The sequence below is a fragment of the Polistes fuscatus genome, unplaced genomic scaffold, assembly GCF_010416935.1.
Source record: "Polistes fuscatus isolate 324 unplaced genomic scaffold, CU_Pfus_HIC Scaffold4, whole genome shotgun sequence".
In the NCBI taxonomy this organism is placed as follows: Eukaryota; Metazoa; Arthropoda; class Insecta; order Hymenoptera; family Vespidae; genus Polistes; species Polistes fuscatus.
The window spans coordinates 6,139,587-6,163,963 of record NW_025113118.1 but is presented as its reverse complement, the minus strand read 5'-3'; the positions used below and the strand labels follow the sequence as shown (position 1 = coordinate 6,163,963).

At 29.4% G+C, this 24,377-nt stretch overlaps 3 protein-coding genes across 3 annotated transcripts in view; 1 reads left to right on the top strand and 2 right to left on the bottom strand.

Moving 5' to 3' along the window:
* Positions 1–293: 293 nt before the first annotated feature.
* Positions 294–3,637, bottom strand: LOC122520895 (silent chromatin protein ESC1). Its single transcript, XM_043641213.1, has 3 exons — positions 3,623–3,637; positions 2,193–2,996; positions 294–1,823 (listed from the first exon to the last, which is right to left on the bottom strand). Exons 1-3 carry the CDS (start codon positions 3,635–3,637, stop codon positions 363–365), a joined length of 2,280 nt encoding a protein of 759 aa, XP_043497148.1. The 3' UTR covers positions 294–362.
* A 1,803-nt stretch (positions 3,638–5,440) lies between these two features.
* LOC122520894 (ionotropic receptor 25a) lies at positions 5,441–12,450 on the bottom strand. The gene is made up of 16 exons (XM_043641212.1): positions 12,378–12,450; positions 11,749–11,901; positions 11,368–11,571; positions 10,983–11,149; positions 10,468–10,656; positions 10,031–10,210; positions 9,396–9,590; positions 8,865–9,086; positions 8,419–8,518; positions 8,083–8,260; positions 7,418–7,601; positions 7,020–7,141; positions 6,792–6,939; positions 6,297–6,466; positions 6,048–6,169; positions 5,441–5,792 (listed from the first exon to the last, which is right to left on the bottom strand). The coding sequence occupies exons 1-16, from the start codon at positions 12,448–12,450 to the stop codon at positions 5,500–5,502; spliced, it is 2,700 nt and encodes an 899-aa protein (XP_043497147.1). The 3' UTR covers positions 5,441–5,499.
* Positions 12,451–18,738: 6,288 nt separating this feature from the next.
* Positions 18,739–24,377, top strand: part of LOC122521533 (myb-like protein Q) — a 42,700-nt gene continuing 37,061 nt past the window's right edge. The window contains 1 exon segment of the mRNA XM_043642389.1: positions 18,739–21,009. Coding sequence (XP_043498324.1) covers positions 20,916–21,009 — 94 coding nt within the window. The 5' untranslated portion in view covers positions 18,739–20,915.

The following is a 24,377-nucleotide window of genomic DNA, read 5'->3' as shown; positions in this document are numbered from 1 at the left end:
AAGAAAAATTATTGACGCCAATCTTTCGAGAATATTTATTATAGTATTATAGGTAAAAAAGAAAACCAGTTCGATTGGCACAATCAAGATTCGCACGAACGAACTTATGATCAGTCATGCGAAACAATACTTCTGATGTAATAAAAAAATCTGCTCCTTTTGTCGTTACAAGATAGAAAGAAAGAGAAAGAGAGAGAGAGAAAGTAGGTAGTTAAGTAACAATAAATTTATTATAAACTAGGTAATATCTTATCAGAAAAAAAAATGTATCTTTACGAACTAAATAACAATAATATATTGATCTTATTAGAATTGAAATAATGAATAATATGAAATAAAATCAATTGATTCGTTAAATTAGATTAAATTCTACTAGATGCAACCATATCATCAAATTCTTGCTCGTGTTCCGATTTTGTTAACATAAACGCTGGTAATGTTAATCCCAGACTCTTGTCATAAATGGGTTGAGTTTCGGCAACATATTCGTAAGGTTCAACCTCGTCTAATTTTTCTTCCTCCGTTGTTTTTTCAACACTTTCAACGGGTTTTAATTTTGTCACGTAAGAATCTTCACTCGCCGATGGTATCGGTTCGAGAATTTCTGTTTTCTTTTTTAATTGACTCTTACTCAAACTCGAACTCGATGATTTGTTATCAGGATCAATCTTAAATTGTTTAACCTCGCGATACGTAAATCTGTCGTTACTATTATTATTAATGTTATCTGGTTGTTCTTGGTCACCTACGAACATACATTCTTCCTTTCGAAAATCCTTCTCGTCTGTGCACTGATAACACGTCATTTTATCCTTCATTACTTTCTTACAATTCTTACGATCCTCATTTTGAAATTCTTTCAAAACTTTCTCTATGTCGGCCTTTTTTTTTTTACCATCGAAGTAAGTATCTTCGTTAAGTTTTCTTTTAGTCTCATCTATAGCTGCCTTAGTTGCATCTGCTGCTGCCTTCAAATTCGACGGTTCGAATATCAAACGTTCAGAATTTTCCGATGGATATGCTTCCTTCTCGTTGTAATCTTCATTTTTATCGTAAACCTTATCGTAAGGTTTATTATATGGCGTTTTAATAATTTTTCTTATATTTTCCTGAACGTCATAACCTTTGGATTCTTCCTGATTGTCGTCTGATTTCGTAGGACTACCATAAGAATTACCTTTGGTATACGCGTAAACTTTATCTTTCGGATTATAAGCGTAAGAACATTGTTCAAAATTATCACCACTTTTAGGATCCTTGCAAACCTTACATGTCATCGAATCCTTTTCGATAGTTTTGCAATTGGATTGATCTATTTTTTCCGAATTTATTTCAGACTCCGATTTATATTCCGACGGGCTTGTATAATAATCAGGTAAATTATCGTACGAATTCTTTTTATCGTCGGAATCGGATGATTTATCGTAATAACTTTTAGATTCGTCAGGTAAATTATAATCTTTCGAATAATCCGAATATTTGGATTCGATAGGACGATCGGATTCTTCATCTTCCTCTTCCTTTTTCGTACTCGATGATTTTTTTGACGAATTTTCGGGATAACCGAATCTACTGGATCTACTGAATTTGTATATCTTATCTTTAGGTTGATACGCGTAAGAACATTTCTCGTAATTACCACCAGTTTTAGGATCCTTACAAATGGTACAGATTTTACCATCTTTTTCAATCTTTTTGCAATCGGTCGATGATTCTTTTTCTTCGTCTCTATCAGTTTCCTCATCGTTTCTCACTTTCACCTGTGATCTTTCATACCTTTCACTTGGATACGATGATTCGTAATATTTTTTTTCTGGATCAACCTTAAATCAAAAATAAACGAGAAATAATAAAATTCTGAATTTTAGACTATTTTTACATCTGATAAATACAAAGGGATGAAAAGAATAAAAATGATATGGTAAATTTAAACAAATTATTTACACTTTCATCAAATATTTTCGACCAATGTTTGTTTTAAATAATGTAACTATTGATCTAGTTTTATATTTACAAATTCAAATTATGAAAAATTTTAACAAAAAGTTATTAATCTTTTAAATAAACAAAAAACTCTTTTAACCTAACTAAATATTTATAAACTTTTGACTTAATTAATTAATATAATATATTAATAATTTTATATAGTAATATAATATGAAATAAATATATATATTTATTTATTATACTACCTTTAATTTTTCATCCGGTTCTGGGTCCTCATCGTCCCTTTTTCCAAATAACTTTGACTTGCTATAAGCATAAGATTTTTCATTAGGTTTTGCTACGTAGGAACATTGCTCATACTTGGCTTTACTTTTCATATCCTTGCAAACCATACAAATCATTGAATCCTTTAATACTTTCTCACAATTTTCATGATTTTTTTTATACTTATCAGGAATATATTCGCTAGCCTCGGTAAAAATTTCGTCACTAAATCTGTACGGGTTTTCAAACTTTCGATCAAAATTCGGACGATCCTTTAAATCCTCGACGCGTTCGGAGGCAGCAATTTTTAATTTGCCATTATCCAAGGATGTTTTCGAGGACGGTGATTCACGATTTTCGATATTTGAATTTGATCTTCGTTTTCGAGGTGTCAAATATTCCGAATTATTTTCGTCCTTATTCGAATTGTGAGTACAGTAATCATAAGTATTACCAGTTTTTACATCCTTACATTTGTAACAAGTATCCTTATTAGTTTGATCATTGTTAGAATGAATTTTGATTTCCTGACAATAAGGTAAACCTGATTTTAAAACTATATCCTTGTATTTGGCACTATCTTTATCTATTATAGGATAAGGGGGTAATATTGTTTTTTTTAAATGTTTATCTTCTTTGGGAATCTTTTTTATTCCAATTAAATCCGAGGATTCTGGATAAAGGTCAGTTTCCGATTTATCTGATATCAATGAATCCTTGAAATATTCATATTTCAAATCTATCGATATTACTTCACTTAATGATAAAGCGATTATCAAATAAATCTGCAAAAAAGGTGTAATATAGATTATTAATAAAGAATTAATGAACAAAAAAGATTTGTAGAACGGTTACTATTTATTTAAATATTTTTATTGAAAATTTTAAATAAATAATTAGTATTACATAGATTAATGAAAAAAAATAGTCAATATATGAAATATAATAGTTAACATTTATAATAAAATATTACTATCTATTCCGTATCAATGTGTAACCTTATTAATAAATAATTTGAAAGATTTACTAATTTATATTTAAATAAATAGCACTAATATTAAACATTTTATATTTAATATCTAAATAAATAACACACACTATATATTGAGTATTTTCTACAATAATTCCTGTTTTTACTTTTTATGCATTGAAATAAAATACACCAGTATTTTCTACATTAAAAATTTCAACATTAATTATTAGCCAGAAGAATATTTAAAAAAATGTTCACTAATTATTTAAATATATATTTAATATTTATTTTCTAAAAATAATACTAACTAATAAATTTGAAATATTAATTTAATTTTAATATATAAATTAATTAAATTTGAAATATTATAAGTTTGATAATATTAATCAATTAATTAAAAATAATAAAAAAAAAAATAAAATGAATATATCGACTTACCTTAAAATCGATCATCCTTAAATGTAGATCATCTACCTGCCGTATCGGAATAATCAAATTTGAAATAAATCGATTCTCAATTCTAGTTCGAACGATCTATTATTACTTTCTATCAAAATGATACTGGCCAACCAATTCGAATGGCTTTATATATTGACTATGTAAATCTCTTTTAGATCAAACCCCCCACTTATTTTATATTTCGTGTTCTTCTCGTACTTCGGTGAAACGTTCTAACCAATCTCCAGAAAATTGCATTCAATATTATATATAATAAAAGAAAGGGAATAAGAGAGAGACAGAGATAAGATTCATTGAAACGCATGAGTTGAGATGTTGCGATTGATCGATTACCTAAACGTTCGATTTTCTTTAATACAAGTGTTCTTAAATATATATTTTCTCTATCTTTAATTTCACAAGGACATTTTACTTATTTTTTATATTTTATTTTTTAATTATTTTGTATTTAGGGGTACGGTGCATATTAAAAAAAAAAATAATATAAAATTATAAAAATAATTAATATAATAATATAAAATTAATTATGATATATTTATTATTATAAATAAATGATTAATGATAAATTTAAGTTTTCATAGTAATTTATTACATTATTTTATATTTCCAAAGATTTTATTACGGTACGTTGTAATTCTAATTTAGTAATTTGATCTTGCAACATGTGTGTGACAACCATTTTCTTTTTCTATCTCTCTCTTACTCACACAATCTATGACTTCTATTAACATGCAAATAAATAAAAAGTACAAACGTGTACGGAGATGTTCGATTAAAACTAATCAGATATTAGCATTATTTCTACATCGTTTCCGCGAGAAAAGCGAAATAATAGTAGGTGAAAGTTAGAATTGGGATCAACGACCCAAACGCGTTCCATTGTATTTTTCTATTAGAGCTTGCTATAATATAACTATCGTTAGAAATGTTAAAAAAAAAAAAAAAATAAATAAAAGAAGAAAGAAAAAACAAAAACTTCTTGATTCATGACGCTCAATTGTATTGTCCTCTTGCATTTCTATTTATTCATTTCAAATAAAATGAAACATTTTAAATTAAACATTGAAAATCTCTCTATAATATCAAATATTTTCTTTTTCTTAATTTTTAAAGTCTTCGATATCGTCACAGTGAAGAAATATGTGAAAACACAAATTCGAGTACATCCTGTTGTAATTTGTTAACAAAATTATCCGCAATTGTTTAATGAACATTTGTATCAACAAGGTTGACTATTTACAAAGTGATTATGAAAATAACTAGAACTCGAATAAATTGAAAAATTGAATTAAAAATTGTTCTGTGTGACGTAAAAGTGTGGAAACAATCTTGTTTGTTAGTTGATGTAATCTAAATGAATTCACAATTCGAACGATTAAAACAAATCCTGACCGTTTTCATGAAAGATTTACTGTATACGCTAACAAAATTTATTTTGTATAATATATAAAAAATATTAAAAATTAATATATAACACATTCTTCAATTAAATTGCATGAAATATGTAAAAATTAGTTTATTTGAAAATATATAAAATATACACGCAATTGATGATACTTAAATGAATATTTTAAAAATTATATTTTTTATTTTCAATTTTAATATAATATTCAATTATATTTATAATATTCATTTATATTTTATTTTGAAAAATAAATTGTAAACAATTTTTAACTTATAAATAAATAAATAAATAAAAGGAGATAATAAGATATGGTCGACTTAAAAATCTTATTAAGTTAAATATTTATTTATTTACTTTTAACGGATTTCCTATTGAAAATATTTCACCCTATATATACATCATAATATTATATTTATAATAATCATTGTCAATGATTAATAATTGTAAGAGATCACTCCTTAAAAGGAAAGTTTCGTGGATAAACGGATATATGTGATACACGAGGTTGACCAATTGATTGGTTTCTATTGAAAAATGCATCGGTTGGTGCAGGTTTCATTTGTAATTTCGAGGCTAATTTTTTGATAATCAACTTTTCGTCGTTTTCTATTTTCTTCGTATTTTTTGATTCTTTTTTCTTTGTTTTTCCTTGAGAAGCGTTTCTTTTACGATAATATAATACTTCACCAGCCAATGTGATCATTGCCAATGCGAGACCAAACAAAGTTGCTATGAAAACTCCACCTGGTAACATTTTTAATAAATATTATTCTATTTTCTAATCTTTTCTTTTTATTTTTCAGAAATAAAAAACTGATTTAATTAATTAATCTAATTTTTTATTAATTTCTCATATTTAAATAATCTATTTAATTATTTTTAATTAGATCCATTTTTTTTTCTTTTTTTTAATTCGTTCGATTATTCGATAAGTTCAATTTTTATAAAAATAATTTAACTTTTTCATTAATTTTATTTAAGATAAAATAATAAAAATACCTAAACTTTCCAAAGTTATGCCCTCGCTATCATCAGAATTAGGACACTGAGCTTTCAAAGATTGATTCCAATACTTAGACGCCAAAGTTTCGAAATATCTGTCCTTTTGTAAATCAAGTATTCTAAAAATACCAGAACAAACATAAGTAAAATACAGTATAAATTAAATAGATATAAGCTCAGAATGTGTGTACGAAGAAATTTCAGACACCCTATATATAACAAATGATAAATAATTATATAATATACCTTCTACTTATTTCCTCTTGCAGATGACTACCCTGTTGAACTGCAATGGCGTAGGGTTGCTCAGCAAACACTTCACCTACTTCAGTTAAATTGCAATTTCTTGTAACTTCATACTTGATTTGCGAGGAATCATGTATGAATGCAAATTCAGCGTTTTCACTTTCTATCACCTATAACAATATATAATAAATAATAATGAGTAGTATTATTATTAATCATTTTTCAATAATAAAAATAAAGAGTGTTCCAAAACTCTTAGATAATTTCAAATATTAATTACACGTTCTGGAACTTTAAAAATATCAGATTTAAAAACTACAATCCTAACTTTTGAAAATATAACCTAAAAAACTAAAAAAAAAAAATAAAATATAATTTATAACCTTAAAAAATGTAGACAAAAATAATAATTAGCATTTAAAATCAGCAATGAACATTTGATCCAACCAAATAATCATTAGTGATTTATTTTAAGATAAAAATAAATCTATTTACTTTTTTGAAACCTTCTTCCATAGATTTAACTGGTCCAACTTGAGTAATAGCTTGCAATATATGTCCATATTGCTCTTTTATGGGATAATCCCAGACACGATACTCTACTTGATCACTGGTACTGTTCAAAGTGATTTCTTTCCAAGCTCTATACAAAAAAATATATACATATGAATGAGTAGAGATAATGAAAACAATAAAAAAGAAATTGTTTAGCTTTCTACTCACGTATAAAGTTTGTCCTCGGCATTCTTCATGTTTATAAAGTATTGATGAGCTCCTGAATTCATACATACCGTGTAATTTATTCGTGATTGGCGTGCCAGTTGTTCCAGAGATTGGACTGGTGACTGATATCATACGGGTGAATAATTATAAATTAACCACATTGTGTATTGTTAATAATAATAATAATATATTATTAAATTTTTATTTTAATAAAATATATAAATAAACTAATTATAGCGAATCATTATTTAATTATAATATTTAAAAAAAATATGTATATATTATCGTTAATAATATAATGTTTATCGTTTATCTGTATAATAAATTTATATATTATTATTATTATTATTATTATTATTGTTGTTGTTTAAAAAATATTATTGACATTATTCGCATACCTGCATTCTTTCGACGGTAAGAAAAGCAGCCAAATTAGCAGTAAATGTTGCTAACATAAGTACAACAAACAACCAATAAGCAGCCACGAGTGTTCTACTTGACAATGCTTTTGGTGCTTCTCCACCACCTTGCGGTGTAAATGAAGTTAAAGCGAACCAAAAACTTTCTTTCAACGTAAACTCTCTAAAATTAAAAAAAATTATATAATTCATTTTTATATTTATATTATATTCAACAAACGTCTCTATATAATTTAATATAATAATATAATTAAATATATAATAAATAAAAAAATTAAATAATTAAAAATATAATAATTAAATATAATTTATAATTAGGAAATAATAATAATAATAATATGTTTTAAAGGAATTCATTTAACTGAAATAATATTTTGTACATATTTATACTATATATTTATTTTTTATATATGTATGTTTATTATATATATTTTTATTTATTTATTTTTTATTTATATATTTATATATTTATTTATTTATTATATACATTTATTATATATTATTATATATTTATTTATTTATTTATTTATTTATTTATTATATTTTATTTATTTATTATTTATTTTATATTATATTATTTTGTATATTATTATATATATTTTTTTTTTTAATTATTTAGGAATATAATATGTATTTATAAATACCTGCAAGGATAAGGATAAAGCCTTTTATTATTTCTAGCACTATACGGTGAATACTTATCCAATATCCAAATCATAATCCCAGTGAGGGTCAAAGCACCGACAATACTTAACCAAACCTCAGGCCTTAATACTGTCATAAATTTAAACAGTGATGGCTTGCGAACAGGTTTTCTCATAACTAAAAGAAGAAATAAATCTTTAGTAAGTATTTTATGCTTGACAAAATTTACAATAAGGATTATAGTGTTAATCTATGAAAATATATCTTCAAATAAGATGCTCATAACCCATTAGAATATTATAAGAAAAATAAATTAGGAATGTGTATCATCTTACCTATGAGAATACCGGATTGTTCGAAATAAGGAGCAACAAAATCAATAACTTCTTCTCTTTCTGAAGTCATCGTCAATGCACCAACCGCTATATCTGTTTCCTATAGAACAAATAATAAACGTTTATACGTTCGTGTAGAACTAGTTGATGTTTGGAAGGGGCAAAATTTGATTTCCTATCTTGAAATATGAATATTATGTTGTCGTGTATAACCGGTTGACGTACTGCAGGGGCAAGATTTCGTATTCTATATCTTATTGTTGAAATATTGATTTTTGTTTAATTTCTTTATTTATATTTGTTTAATTTATATTTGTTTTTTATAACATAAAACAATTATATATAATATTTATATTTATATTTGTATTTATTTTATATTTGTTTAATTTCAAATATTGATATTGTTCAATTTCTTAATATTAACTTGATATTCAAATTTCACTTACTCCTTTCGCTAGATCACCAACCAGTCCACTCCACTGACCATTTGGTAACTTTTCACCGAAAGAATGATCCATGGGAATTACCAATTCGTAATCAAATTGCATCTCTTTGGATAGTTTCTCGATAAAATCGATACAATATCCTTCCCATATCTCGTTACCTTCAGAGTCTCTCATTACTTGTCCAGTTTCTGGATCTATCTTTGGCATCGACCATGGTATTGACTAATACAAATTGTTATAAATTAATAATTAACAAACAATTACATATAATAAAAAAATTAATTAAAATATTTTATAACTTTTTCTTCTATTTTTATTATAAATATACCAAGTTATATATGCCACAATACATCAAAAGAAATACAATTTACTTTAAAAGTCTGAAAAATAAATTAATTCATTTTATCCAATTATATTGTAACTTTCTTCAAGCCCACTTAGAAGAAACTTTTTTTTACAAGTTTTACTTTTCTCACTTTACACTTTCATATGTATTTACAAAATATGTTGAAATTAAACTATAGATCTTACTTTAGTAGTTCCAATACGAAAGAATCTTTTGGCAGGATGAATATGGGTACCCGGAGCTTCAACGATCTTCCCTCTGGTCCATGTCCCAAGTGGTTTCAAAACTCCCCGTTCAAGAGTTTGCAAAGAAATTTCAGCTTTGTACGTGATCGTTGTTTTATCTTGCCAATATTCGAATGTGTCGTTGTTGTTCAATCTCTAACGTGAAATATCACAAAAAGAGAACAATTAGATATATATTATAAAAATAAAATTAAATTGAAACATATAATATATTATCGATACGTGACCCTAATTAATTAATCTCACGAAACAAAATCTAATCAAAATTAATACACGTTGTTATTTAATCTATAATTATTAAAGTTTTGAATCTAACATAGAAACAATTATGTCGATCAAACAAATTTTCACTTAAGAAAAAATAAAAGTTTTCTTTTTGTCGTGGCTCAAAACTTTTCAACCCACCCACTTATAATAAATATCAATGAAATGCATTAGCACTAAAATTTACAAAAATTGTTTAAATCGAGGTAATCGATTTGGTTTGTGAAATCTACTGGTATGTATATGTATACATACATAGATTCTATTAGATTTGTAATAATCAATCAATATCGAGATAGGTAAGCACTTACAGACATTAAAAATTTATTGAATGCCTCCGAAGTTTCGTTCGAAGTCGATGGTTCTGGAGTTATAGTCAAATCCGAAGGACATTGACCTGATTTAGGTTCCACGCTGATTCCAGACTTTTGTATCTCGTTCATGACGCTGACCATCAGACCAATCAAACGTTTGAAACAGATTGGAAAAATCTGACAAAATAAACAAATGCCAAAGAAGGAAGAAAATAATTGGTTTTCATTATTTTTTCATACAATGAAACAAATACAACAACAAAAATGTAACTATTTCTAATAATATATTGGAAAATAATCAATTTTATTTTTCTTTCTACGTAATTTCAAAAATATTTAACATTTATCTATAACACGAGACATGTATTCTGTTTCTTTTATCATTTGTTTTTTTATTCTTTTGCATTAGCTCAATTTTTGTTTTAAGATCTAACCTCAAAATCGGTTGGACAATTGCAGTTAGTTTCGCCCAACAAATGACAACAAACATCAGGATTCATAGTCAAAATTGTGCAGGATACATTAAGCGAATCCACACTAATATATTTGAAATCTTTATAACGATTATCGGTGAATATCAAATTCCAAATGTCGTCCCTTTTAACTAAACCACCTTCGATAGCCTAGAAAATAAAATTTCATTCATAAAACATTTATTTTTTTAAGAGTACACTCAAAAAATTGATATTGTATAATATGAGATGAGATCGCGTTTTTTTTTTTTTATTATGGTCTTATGTTAATAATTTTACAATTTTTATAGAAATAAAAACATTCGGAAAATGAATTTTTATAATAATTTATTTTAAAGAGTAACTGGAAATTAATATTTTTATAGAAAAAATGTACCATTATGATATTATATTAGTTTCTTACATTATCATGCAAATTTTATCAACGAAATTTAAAAAATATCACCTTTGATCTCATAGTAAAGCAAAAGACTTACAGTTTTAAAAAATTCCTCCATCTTGTAGGTACCCGAATAAATTGCATAATAGGAAGGAGATGGTCTCATACTTCGTATTTTAGATACCGTTCTGTCAGTAAACTCGTCAATAACAACCAGTCTGATTATAGAAATTCCAATGAGATAGTACAAACTTTGATTGAGTTCTAAAGAAAATGAATTTCTAATGTAAAAATATAATACTATATGACTAATTTAAAAATCAATTAAATATTCTTATTATTAAAAAGATAAAAATACTATATTATAAAAAAAGAATTTCTAAAATTACCATGAAATGATCGAACATTTTATTTAATCGAACATTTTATTTTTATTGAAAAAAATGAATAATCTCGAAATAATGAAATAATATTTTGTGTACCTCTTTCATCTTCAAAAATCAAACCAACGTCGGTTGCATTTTTCATTAGCAATAAATCATCGACAGCCTGAACGTAAGGATTTATGCTACAATCGCCACGTTTGTAAACGATACCTTTACTTTCAGCTATCACTCGTAATAAATCCCAGCCGGACCAAGTCATGTCTAATATTAAACTTACACCCTTGTAAAGTGCAGCACAGACTGAAGAGAGATATTTCAAAAAATAATAATAATGAAATATAAAAAAAAAATAAAAAGTAACAACGTTAAGTTCCGAAAAAATTTTGTACAATTAAAAATAAGAATAAAAATAAAATAATAAACGACTATAATTTTGATAGCTTTATATTGAATTATTATTGAATATATTTTTGATACCTTTCTGAAAACTTTCATTTAAATGTTCTCGATCTACTTCGACCTTGGACAAATGTACAGTTATAATATCGTTACCAAAATCCTTCTCAGCACTCGAAGCTGCATCGTTTAATACACTCAAAATCGAGCTATCTTCGTTTTCTATAACGACAACTGAAAAATATCATCGTTCGATTAGGAAAAGAAAGAAAGAAAAATAAAAGAAATTTATCTAGAGATAAACTTGAGATAAATTTGAGAGATAAATTTAATTTCTCATTTTTTAAACGATCATTTTTCCAAATTATTTATATATTACCTGATATAACAATTCTTCCAAATTATTCCAAATTATTTATATATTAATATAATAGGGTAATATTAGGGTAATATATAGGGTAATATTTATAAATTACCTGATATAACAATTCTATTAATATAAATAATATCCCATAAACCCCCCCAGATATAACAATTTCAAGAAATATTCATTGTATTCATATACAAAATTACATAGAACATAAATATTTATCTATACAAAAAACACCGCGAATTTTTCAAATGACTCGCAAATAAGCGAACGAGCGCTTACACACACATACACGCGCTAGAACACACAAATATATTATATATATATATATATTACTTACGCAAGCTCATAGGAGTTTGAGATTTGGTCGGTAATAAAAATAAAAATCCAAATAATAAAATGTAGTTGATCATTCTTCTAATCTCGAACAGCAACATATCGAACTTTTAATGCTACTAATACTTCTAATGTCGAAAGTACACTATATACAGAGAGTGCTGATTCTTCTTCGTAAGGGGAACATTCAAAATGGCTACGCCTGCGCCCACGAGTTTGACGACGATGTCAGTTCATAAATATTAAATTAGTTATTTATCGAATCATTAACTTCTTTTCTATTGTTCCTCTATTTTTCTTTCTTTTTTTTTTCTATTAATGCACTATACATGGAGTAGGATTCCGATAATACAAAAAGAGAAACACGAGTTCGTTTTCGTATCTTTATATATAAAATCAGCCTAAAATCAACTTAAAAGACGCGACACACAAGCCAATATATCCTAACGTGACTACTATTCATTCCATCACTATACTTTCATACAAAAGCTTCTTCCCATGTTAACCTACGATATCGATTTATGTCTCACGAGGATTACCAACCTGAATGTCCGATGATCGATCCTTTTTTTTTATCTATGTAGGTTTTATATGTATACGCATATCTCGTTATATTTTTTTTCCATTAGAAGATTTTATTTCTTTTTTATTTTTATTTTAAAACGCCAATAATTTCCATTGTCGTTTGGAAAGAAAAAAAGAGATATAATCTCTAACGTTAATTGTTTTTATTTAAATAATTAAGTATTAGTATTTTTTATTTAAAAAAAAAAAATTACTATATTTTCGAATTTAATTTTATTTCTCTATTTTATACATTTAGTATTGTTCCTTCTTTGTTAGCGAAAAAGAAAGATTTGTTCTTTATCAAATGTCCATCAAAATGGCGGACAAATTGTAGATTAGTAAATTACTGAGAAACGTGAAACACGATAAGAAAATTAGCTAAAAACTTTCTGTAGGAAAGAAAAAAAAAGTTATAAAGAATAAAAATAATGTATATTTTATTTTTCTAAAAATACACTTTATTCAATTTTGATACCAAAATGATGCAATCAAGATTTCTATGATCTATACAAAAGATAAGTTAACTACATTCATTTACTTTTTTCTATGTACGCGGGCGTATGTGTGTATTTAATAACAATCGGATCGAAGAAATTGTTATAACAAAATTCAAACAGTCTGAATAATGAATAATCTTTATAGATATTAGAAATTACTCGTGACATTTGAAGAAACAATCGATTCGAATGTTATTGATTACTGAGCTTTCTCCCCTGAAACCACCCTTTCACCCCTAACTCTGTTTCTAACATACAAACCTATTCAGTCGGACAACACATTTGTGTGAAATTAGAGTAAAGCTTGTAAATCGTTCGTTGAAAACTCTAATTTTCTAATCGATATTGTATAACCGCAAAAGTAACACACAAATAAGAGTAGTTACGTTATTGTTAAAGATAATACAATAGTCGAATTATACAAATGTATTTGCACACACGCGCACGCTCACGCACACATAATGAAATACGTACTTTCGTTATTGTTTATTTAATGTGTAATATTTTATTTATACTTATATACTATCATTTTTATACAGGTAAACCAAAACTTGAAATTTTAACCAAAAGTTATTAAATGATATTAAATATTAATTATTTTCTTTCAAAATTTTGTTAAACAAAATACAACTCTATCAAATATTTTTATATGAAAATAAATTCATTACATCTATAGGCCAGAAATATTTACAAAATAAAAGTATATGCACATTTATTTATAAAGTATATTGAATCCTTTTTAGATCAACATACAATTTGATTCTATATCTACGAGAAACACATGATGAATCGATAAGACAAACAAAAATCTCACTTTAAAAATCTATCGTTCTTATTCGTGATCACGTTATATATAGATTTGTGATCATGGGATAAGCTTGATTAATTTCCATGCTTGAAAAAATATTTGATCAATGATCGGAGATTTCCATCAATGCGATAATGATGTTAGAAACAGATTGAAATTATGCTACAGATGTTTCAATACCATGACTGTACTTATCATAAACCGTTGGGGTTTCACTTTCTATAGAGACAACATTTAAAAACCTTACAAACAACGATATAAAAAAAACAGGTTAATATATTCACTTAATCCAAAGCCAAAAAAAAATAAATTTTTTTATTTACTAATATTCTTTTTAGTTTTTTATTTAACCTTAGGTGCATTGATTTAACTTCATACTTTTTTTAATTACGAATATGTGTATGCATATGCAGTATACACAATGCTGTGTTATTTTTATTTTATTTCAAAAAGTTGTAATGAAAATTTCCATTTTTTTACTTTCAACAGATTAGAAAAAAGGGTTTCGTATAGGGCCTTCAAAAATATTAATACGGCTTTGACACAACCCCGTACAGCAGGTGAAACGAATTGCTCCGATGATTGCCCACAAATTCGTACCGTCTCTCTACATTTCTTTTTCTTTCTTTCTTTCTTTTATTTTTTATTTCTTTTCCCTATAAATGAAGAAAAAAATAAAAGAAAAACTTCTAAATCGATTAAATTATCCATTTAGAATTGATAATCTCGACAATTATTGTAAAAATATTTCTACGTGAAACGATAATATTTATCTTAATAAAAATTTATAAATAATATCTCAACATTTTTCCGTCGATACATTCCCCTACGTTTTAATTCATATCCGGTATTAAATGGTTATCATAAAATTCTTATAGATGTCACTACTAGTACATTTAAGATGCAAGATGGCGATACATTACACGTGTATGCCCAGATACGAAAAAATTAAATCGATTCTATTCGAATCGATCTCACACAAATTGAATTTTTCCTCGTGATATTTTTCTTTTTTAATTAAAATAAACAAAAAATAAATTCGCAAAAATGTTTGCACAATCATTATTATGTGTACTAACATTTACTTCCTACATTTCTCTCCCTGCTTATTTTAAAAATGTAAAACTAAAGAATGTGTTAAACTTTTATCCATTCACAAACACTATTTTAAATGTTATTTCTCTTTTATAGCAAAATAATGTAATAACATTTCGTTGTTTCGACGTCGATAAACTTTATTATCACAAATACGACACAAATGCGAAATAAAAAAAAAAATACAAAAAATATGAGAAAGACTAATAATAAGAAATCATTTAATTCATTTATTTGAGAAGGGATGAAACGATCGTGTTCTCAATAACTTTTGTTAGTTTGTTCTGCTTACGCCAAACCTCCTCATTCCCACCTCCCCCTCACAAGCCTTCCCTCAAAGTTGCACCGAAACTTTGCAAAAAAACCCATCAAATATTCGAGTCATTCTGATGTGAGTGAAACGGGTTTTGTTTATAACGATTTCTGGCTTTTTGTCTTTTTTTCTTTTTTTGACCGACCATTTTACTTAACCGAAAAACGGTGTGATCTGCGTGTATTTGTTCGCACTTTGTATATTTCTCTTGCGTAATTTGTTTCCAACGCAACGGACAACAGACGTTCTGCTGCACACTGATTTTTAAGTCACTGATTCTTAAAATACTGCTCTACTTCCCTTTTTTTTTCTATTTGGTTTTACATTTAGATATTTTTTCCCGTTTTTCCCCACTGCTACTAATTCGTGAATAATAACCTTTCTTTTACGATCGTTGCTGGATCGTTTGATTTGATTAGCAGTCATACTTCAATATGGTTACGTTCATAAAACAAAAAGAAAGAGGTACGATTATGATCAAAGCAATGTAAATACATTTTTTTTTGTTATTATTTTTTATTAACATGCATACGTATATGGGAAAAAAATTTGTAGGGATCGCAATTTAATATATGCATATCAAATATTTCACAGTTGTTCTTACAATTAGTAGAAATAAGGTTTTGTTGTCGTCTACTACACGTGACATAACAATATGTAGACAGATTGCAATGTTGCAAGGCTAAAAAAAAGGAAAGAAAGAAAGAAAGAAAAAAAGAGAAAATTCCACTAGAAACCTATTAAGTCCCATGCAAATCAATGTATTATAATATGTATATATATATATATGGCTTATTTTATATATACACGAGAGTCTCATTAAACTATTCAACTACCGTTACAGCGAGTCCATGCACACTGCGATGTGAGGTGGTTGAACGAAAAAAAAACCATACGTACAGATATACATACGAAAAAAAATAAGAAAAAAAAGAGAAGAAGAGGGGAGAGGAAAGATAGAATTAAAAAAAAAAAAAAAAAATATGTGAACAGGATCGTTCCTTGAGAAATGAAAAAATAGCGGAGAGCGTGTGTGAGATAAAGTATACAATTTCACGCACGAAAAGTCGCGGAAAAAATGGCACCGTTCTTACATACTACATACCTACATATATACATATATATACATATATATACATATATACATTTATATATATATATATATATATATATATATATATATATATATATAAGAGAGAGAGAGATAGAGAGACACGCGAGCATATTCTAGACTCGCATTCGTTACGGGGTCAAAGCGACGCGACTCGCTTTTCCGTAACGCTCTTGGCTCTTTAGCAGAACTCTCACACACAACACAGTGTGTGCTTTTTCACGGCTCGATCTTATCCACCATTTTTTATTTCTAAAGAAAGTAAAAATCTCTAACATTAGAAAGAGAGAAAGACAGGGAGAGAGAGAGAGCGGGGAAAAAAGAAAGAAAGATAGAAAGAAATCTAATTAATTTGGGAATGACAGAGATGATAGAAATTAGATATAAGAACGAGACATTATAACACAAAAAGGAAAAGAAATAGAGAATAAGAGGAAAAATAATACATTAGATTCGTTTAACGTGGCAATTCTGAACTCTCGTGAATTTCCGTGAGTTGTCGGGTACTTCCGGCGCGCGAAGTTGCCCTCTCTAAATCGGACCATTCATTCGATGGAACGGGAAAAAGCGCGAGAAAGACAGAAATAAAAAAAGAGGCAGAAAGAGTGAGAACGGGAGAAAGAGAGGGAAAGAACGATTGGACGAGAGCAAGACTCACCTTGATGGGGAGTGAGTAGGAGGGAGACGAGGAGAGAAGGAGCGAAAGAGTGAATGAGTTTCATGATAGAGGGAGGGGGCAGTTCTTACCAGATGCGGACCAATTTATATTGGTACCCCTGACCGTTATTATCCCATTCGGAACTTCAAAAGTATTTACTTAATAAAAGTATTTATTATTCATTTTTTCGTAATATTGTAAATTTTATTGAAACAACATTAAAAAAGTAAGAAACATTATATAATTGTTTTCATTAATTTTCTGAACATTCATATTGTTTCGAGAGAAATGGCGAAGTGAAATAATGTAAGGCGAATCAATCTGTGTATATTTTTTCGTATATATGGATGTGTAAGTATCTTTGTAGAAACCGCTTCAATCGACAAGACAAACATCGAATACAGTACTTTGGAAAGATAGAAAGGATAAATGAGATTGTGTGACAAAATTAAAAAACGAAAGAATAAAACATAGGAGATTTCTCATCAAATAAATGTTATCTGTTTATATAATAGTATATTTTGAATAAGATACATACGTATTAAATATTTTATTAGAGATAAACAAAATATGATTTTTGAATTGGCAATGTAAAACTGCTTTCTATCTCTTTCTATCTCCCTCTCTTTCTTATTTTCTAGTAACCCTCGTGAAAGAACTTTGTATGGTTTTTAAGGGAAGCAAAAGTGATCGGTAAAAGAAAGAAAAATAAGAAGGTAAGGAGAGAAAGAGTCAGAAAGAGAGAGAAAATAAGTGTGTAAGGTTATTCGATATCGAAGGGAAAAGAATCGATCGTAGGAACTTGTAGGAGACTTATAGCGGATAGAAAGAGAAGAATACGTCGATGACCATCGACCACCGTCAACGCTCGTGTGTGAGCGGACAGTGTGTGGTGTGACGAGTAGCGCGATTCGCGAGCTCTCCCTCCGGTCCCTCCCCTTTCCTCACGCCCCTCCATTGGCCATCTCTCTCACGGTAATACGACGGCGGCAGCGGCGGCGGTGGCGGCGATCGCGAATAAGAGAAGAGAAGAGAATGATATGTGGCAACGCCGCAGGTGGCGCTGTGTTACGCCGTAACTCGCAGTAAGTCGTTCGACAGCGTAGTCGTTCGACCGATCGTCGACTGGGTCGTTTAGTTTGTGTCGGGCGGTAGAGCTGTCTTAGTCACGTTTAAAGTTCCGTCCTATCAAAGAAGGGCCCGCGAAGGGCCCGTCGCGATAATAATACAAGAAACAGAACTAATTCGACAAAGATAAGTATATATATATATTTAAAGAGAGAGAGCGAGAGAAAGAGAGAGAGAGAGAGAGATAGAGAGAGAAAGAGAAAAAGAACAAAATACGTAATCAAGAAGAGTATAGAGAAGAAACCCCCAGATGTCATGATGATGATGACGACGACGACGACGACGACGATGTATTTGTCAGTTACAAATAATATCTTCAACGTCAAATATATTCCTTTACGACATCCACGTTTCTGTTATTGAGATTTAACAGCGTGACCAGCGAAAAATCAATCCAATTTAAAGATTTTTTTTCATTTCTTTCTTTCTTTTATTTCCCTCTTTATTACTGCTGTAAGATTATATAGTCCATCTATCTCTATATCCTCTGTGCGTGTATGTAACCTTTTCTCCTGTGATACGGAGAAAGGAGAACCAGAGGAACGAGTTAGAAACGAACAAAGTTAACGAACGAGAACGACAGAAAGAAGAGACGCATACGCATCATATATATATATATATATATGTACATATATATATATATATATAAACTTGTCTCTCTTCTTCGAAGAGAGAAAAAGAAAGGAGAAAAGATAAAAGAGTGCGCGTGCTGTATTTTCTAGTGTTATGTCGGGAAAGTTAATATCTGCTTTCTTCATGTGCATTGTCGTTTCTTAAAAAAAGGCACATTTCTTGTTGACCCTTTATCTGATCAAAAAAAAAAAAAAATAAAAAAGAGAAATAAAAATTATTACAATTGAGAAAACACTGGAAGAAATAAGACGATTCTTCTCTCCTAGAGAAGGAAGAAGGAGCGCCGTAGTGACGTTCGAGTGTCGTTTCTTTCTCTCTTCATTTCCCATGGTGAAATACGCGTTCTTCATCAAACGACGAGAGACTCCTCTTCTTCTCTCTCAATTTCACTCAACGCCGTACTTATAATTCTACTTGTTATCTCACTTCACTAAAGTAAAAGATAAAGGAGATCGTAATCTTTTCTCTTTCTCTGTTTTTCTTATCTACCTATCTATCTATCTATCTATCTCTTAAAAGACAAAAAAAAGAAAAACGATAGAGAGAGAGAGAGAAACTAACACGATTTAAGATCGATCTTTTTTTCGTCTCATCATCGATCACGCGTGTGTTAAACAACAGCAATACAGGAGGGAGGAGTAGAAGTAGTAATAGTAGTAACAGTACAGTAACAACACACTGATATCAACAGTAACACCACTACTAACAGTAGTAACAGTACAGTAACAGCAGCTCCACGCATTCGCTAGAAAGAGTGAGAGACAGGGAGAGGGAGAAAGAGAAGGAGAAAGAGAGAAGAGGTGGGGGAGAGAAAGAGAGACGGCACGCGCGCACTCACGTACAACGCGCGAACGAGAGCCCTCGTTGGTCCGTGCCCTCCGATAGTGCTGGGAGTGTCTCTTCTGCTTCTCTCCAACCCAATATCATAATAGTCGAAGAGAGGAAACACAAGGGAGAAGTCGAAGAAGGAGAAGAAGAAGAATAAGTGCCAACACTAATATACCAGTACAACAGTGTGTGACATTAGAGAAAAATCATCGTAAATGTCGTCAAATTTCTTCTATTACTGACAATTAAAAGAAATTTAAAAAAAAAAAAAAGAAATAGGAGTGGGAGATAAAAAGATATCGTGCGTGAGTGCAACTAACAGCAGCAGTAACAACACACAACAAACATCAACAACGAAATACGACGATAGTTTCTTCTTTCTTTCTTAATTCATATATATATATATGTATATGTATATTTGATACGGAAGAATCCTGCTTCTTTCTTCCGGTGTGTATACGCTCGTGTGTGTCTCCTCGTCCCTTTTTTCTCGGCTTTGCGGCTCCAAGTGGAAAAGAGAGAGAGAGGATAAAGGTTAGGTTAGAACCGGCTTAATCCGTCTGTCTCTTACTCTCTTACTCTCTTACTGATTCACTCACGTTTACGTTTACGCTTACGTTTACGCTTACGTTTACGTTTACGTTTACGTTTACGTTTCGTTCAAGTATACGTATAGTAGATATATCTCCCTCTTCGTTTTCATCGTGACGTATATATATTCTATCTCTTTTCTTCTATCTGATTATACGAGTGTGAGCACGCGCGCTTGCGTGAGGCGGCAAATACACACTCGAAGAAGAGACGAAGACGAAGACGAAGAGGAAAAGGAAAACTGAAGGAAGAAGAACGAAAGAAGAAAAAAGAAAGGAAGGAAGGAAGGAAGGAAGGAAGGAAGGAGACACGAATGCCGATCGCCGGTAGAGTTCTGGTTGCTGGAACCGCGGCCCATTGCCTGTCTTCCGCCGTTGGCATGCTTCGATTCCTCGCCAGACTTTCAGGTTAGCGCACCCTTCGAAATATCCGTACTCGACGTAACGCGCGAGCGCGACGACGGAAACGTATGAAAGAGTATGTATGTATAATATATATGTGTGTATTATCTCCCTCACTCACTTATGTTACTTTATATTTTATATATTTTTTTTTTATTTTTTTTTTTATGTTTTATATATATATATATATATATATATAATACAATATATTATATATATATTTTTATATTATATATAAAATTATATTTATATATATATATATATATATATAATTTTATAGATTCTAAAAAAAAATCTATATTTTCTTTCTTCGATTTAAAAGAAAAAGAAAATTTATTAAATCAACAACTAACTTTTTACGTATTTTATGTACATACTTTATGTACATTCATGATTTTATGTTTCTATCTTCAAATTCATATCTTTCTCCCTTTTCTTTCATTTTTTTTATGAAAGGATACAAAAAATTAGTCAACTTAACCTCAATACTTATGCCCTTTTTAATATACATACATCATCATGGTTTTTTTATGCATGCACGATTTTAGATATGTTACACATCGCAAGATTAATTTGACTTTATAGTTTCGAATTGGTATTAGTTATATTCTTCAATTTAGATCTATAATACATTAAAATTATCTCTATTACTTCTCTTTTTCTATATCTCTCTTTTCTTTAAAAAATTTATCCAATTATATTTGACTCCTCGCATATAATACCTTCCGAATTAAACTCATTCGCTCATTGGTCATTGGTTATGACAATAACCAATCCTTCGTCCACTACATATAAAAAAGTAGTAAATGTACCTTCCACCAATCGCGAGTCGTAGTTCGATTTTAGCCATTTGAATGAAAAGAAAAAATATGTTTGGAACGATCGTTTCTCTCTCTCTCTCTCTCTCGTTCTCTTAAACTTTATATATGTGTATGAAAGAAAGAGAGAGAGAAAGAGAGAGAAAACCTTTGACGAGGTGGCGGACGCTTCGTCTTCGTCTTCTTCGTAGTCGTTGTCGTCGTTGTGCCCATTCGGCTCGACCAAAAACGGACGGCGCGCTACGAAGGAGAAGAAGAAGAAGAAGACGACGACGAAGACGACGAAGACGACGACGACGACGAGAAACGTAGACAGAAAAAGAGGTGCAAGAAAAAAAGACGCGCGGCTCGTCGTCTCGCGGAAGCTTCTCGCGCGTGTGCATCCCAGAGGATCTCCTCCTTTCCGAGTGTGAAGCCACTTGAATTCCGGGATGTCTCTATCCTCTCTATTCCTCTATTTCTCATTTTTTTCCTCTTTCTATTTCACTTTCTGTCTCCGTCTTCGGCTCCGGCTCCGGCTCCGTCTCTGTTTCTGTTTCTGTTTCTGTTTCTCTCTTTTTCTTTCTCATTCTCTCTTTCTCCGTCTTCTTCTTTCTTTTTTTTTTTTTTTCCTTTTTTTTCTCCGTCTTTCTTGTAAAGATACGAAAAGGCGTCTGGATTCTTTCGAATCGTAATATTGGTTTGCTGCGGCAAAGGATGAACTTTTTTACACGCGACGAAATCGAACCAGCAAGTTGACTTACTTTTCCTTTCAACGTTCTCATTCGTATCTCTTTAATGAAAAATGAATAGAAGAAGAGATAACACATATGTGTATATATGTTTTGAATCATTTCAGAGGGATCAATTTTCGTAAACGTTGAATCTCGTCTACGTGGTGGTAATATTTTCTTGTTTGTTCTTTCATTGAACATTCGATAAACGTATAAAGTTTTACAAATATTTGTCGATTATCATTTTCTCTCTTTCATATTTGTGTATTACTACTTTATATGTTTATATATATATATATTTACATGTAAGAAAATACGTAATGTATTCTTATTGGATAAATTAAACGCCTGGCATATGTAGTAAACGTATATAGGATGTATTACACTCAAGGTTTTGTATATACACATGTATATACCGTAGCTAGTTAGATAAATTATTCGAAAATATATTAAAATAGCGTCTTCCTCGATCTTTTCTCGATTCCCTTTCGATTCAATCGATTACCTCCGTTTTAATCTTTTCCTATTTATTTTCTCTTTTTAAATTCACATAAGAAATGAAATTCGTGAGAGATTTTGTGAAAAAAAAAAGAACAAAATTTACGGCGGGAAGGTTTCCTTTTCGTAAAGATTTACGTTCGACGATTGAGAAATTAGGTTAGGGAAACTTTCTTTCTCTCTCTTTCTCTCTTCCTTTCATTCTTTCATTCTTCCTTATAGTGTACTGTGCGTTCGTTATCGTTCGGTGCAACTCGGAATCGATCGCGATACATGGCCTAGTCTAATTTTTCCGAGGGAGTTTAAAACTCTCCTCCTATCTCTCTCTCTTTCTATTTCTTTCTTTCTTTCTTTCTTTCTTTCTTTCATTCGTTCGTTCGTTCTTTCTATCTCTTTCTCTTTCTCTTTCTCTTTCTCTCCCAGAGCATTTATCTTTAGAAGCAAAAGGATCGTGCATTTTTTTTCTTCCCTCTTTCCTCAACGGAAATAGCAATCGTTCTGCGGACTCTTTTGCGAATCACCAAACCGTACAGATATTCGGACAAAATTTATTTTCGTGTAACTTTCGAACCGGTGAGAACATTTTTCGTACAGTCTTATTGTAAATTAGAGAAAGTTACTAGGAAAGCGACAGATTTTTTTGGGAGAAACCAAATTTCGAGTTTGATTTCAATTATAACTGGTTTATCGATTGGTCAATCGATTCTTACGATTGGCACAAATTATTGTTGAGTTTTGATCATTTTTTCAAGACGAACTGTTCATTAATTTTGATATCGAGATTATCGAAATATCGATAGTATCGAAAGTTCGAGTATCGAGATAACACAAGACGAACCCCCCGACGTACAAATAGAACAAAAAATCATTAAAATTCAATTATTTATAGTATATCTTACCGTTAAAATGTGAAATCGATACATTCGTTAAATTAACTAGCTAAACCATGAAACAATTATATTGATCTAATAGAATATAAAAAAAGACAGAATTACATAAATTATATTTATACGTTAAATTACTATTTAACTAGGTAATATAAGAATTAACGAAAGGCAAGTAAATATATAAAATTAAGGATTTGAACCGTAGATTAGATCTGATAAAATAGCATGACTAACAAAGTATTGATTTTCGAAGTACAGGAAAAGATAAGAACGGATAACTACCAGCTTTATTGTAATAAACAAAATCTAATTTTTAAGACGCATCGAACCTCAATTTCATACTTTAACTACTCGCTTCTCGTGAATTCATATTTTACCTAGTTATTTCTTTAAAAAACGAGTTTAAGAGTATAATCAAATTCTTTTTATATACTTTCCCTAAAATGCCTAGCCATTTC

Bases quoted from the DNA above. Each gene is read 5' to 3' on its own strand.
- LOC122520895 (XM_043641213.1), bottom strand. The intron at 1,824-2,192 runs GTAGTATAATAA...TTTTGATTTAAG, and splicing joins AACCGGATGAAAAATTAAAG to GTTGATCCAGAAAAAAAATA.
- LOC122520894 (XM_043641212.1), bottom strand. From the start codon at position 12,450: ATGATCAACTACATTTTATTATTTGGATTTTTATTTTTATTACCGACC. The intron at 9,087-9,395 runs GTAAGATCTATA...AATTTGTATTAG, and splicing joins TTCGTATTGGAACTACTAAA to TCAATACCATGGTCGATGCC. The intron at 6,170-6,296 runs GTATATTATATA...TGGTATTTTTAG, and splicing joins CAAGAGGAAATAAGTAGAAG to AATACTTGATTTACAAAAGG.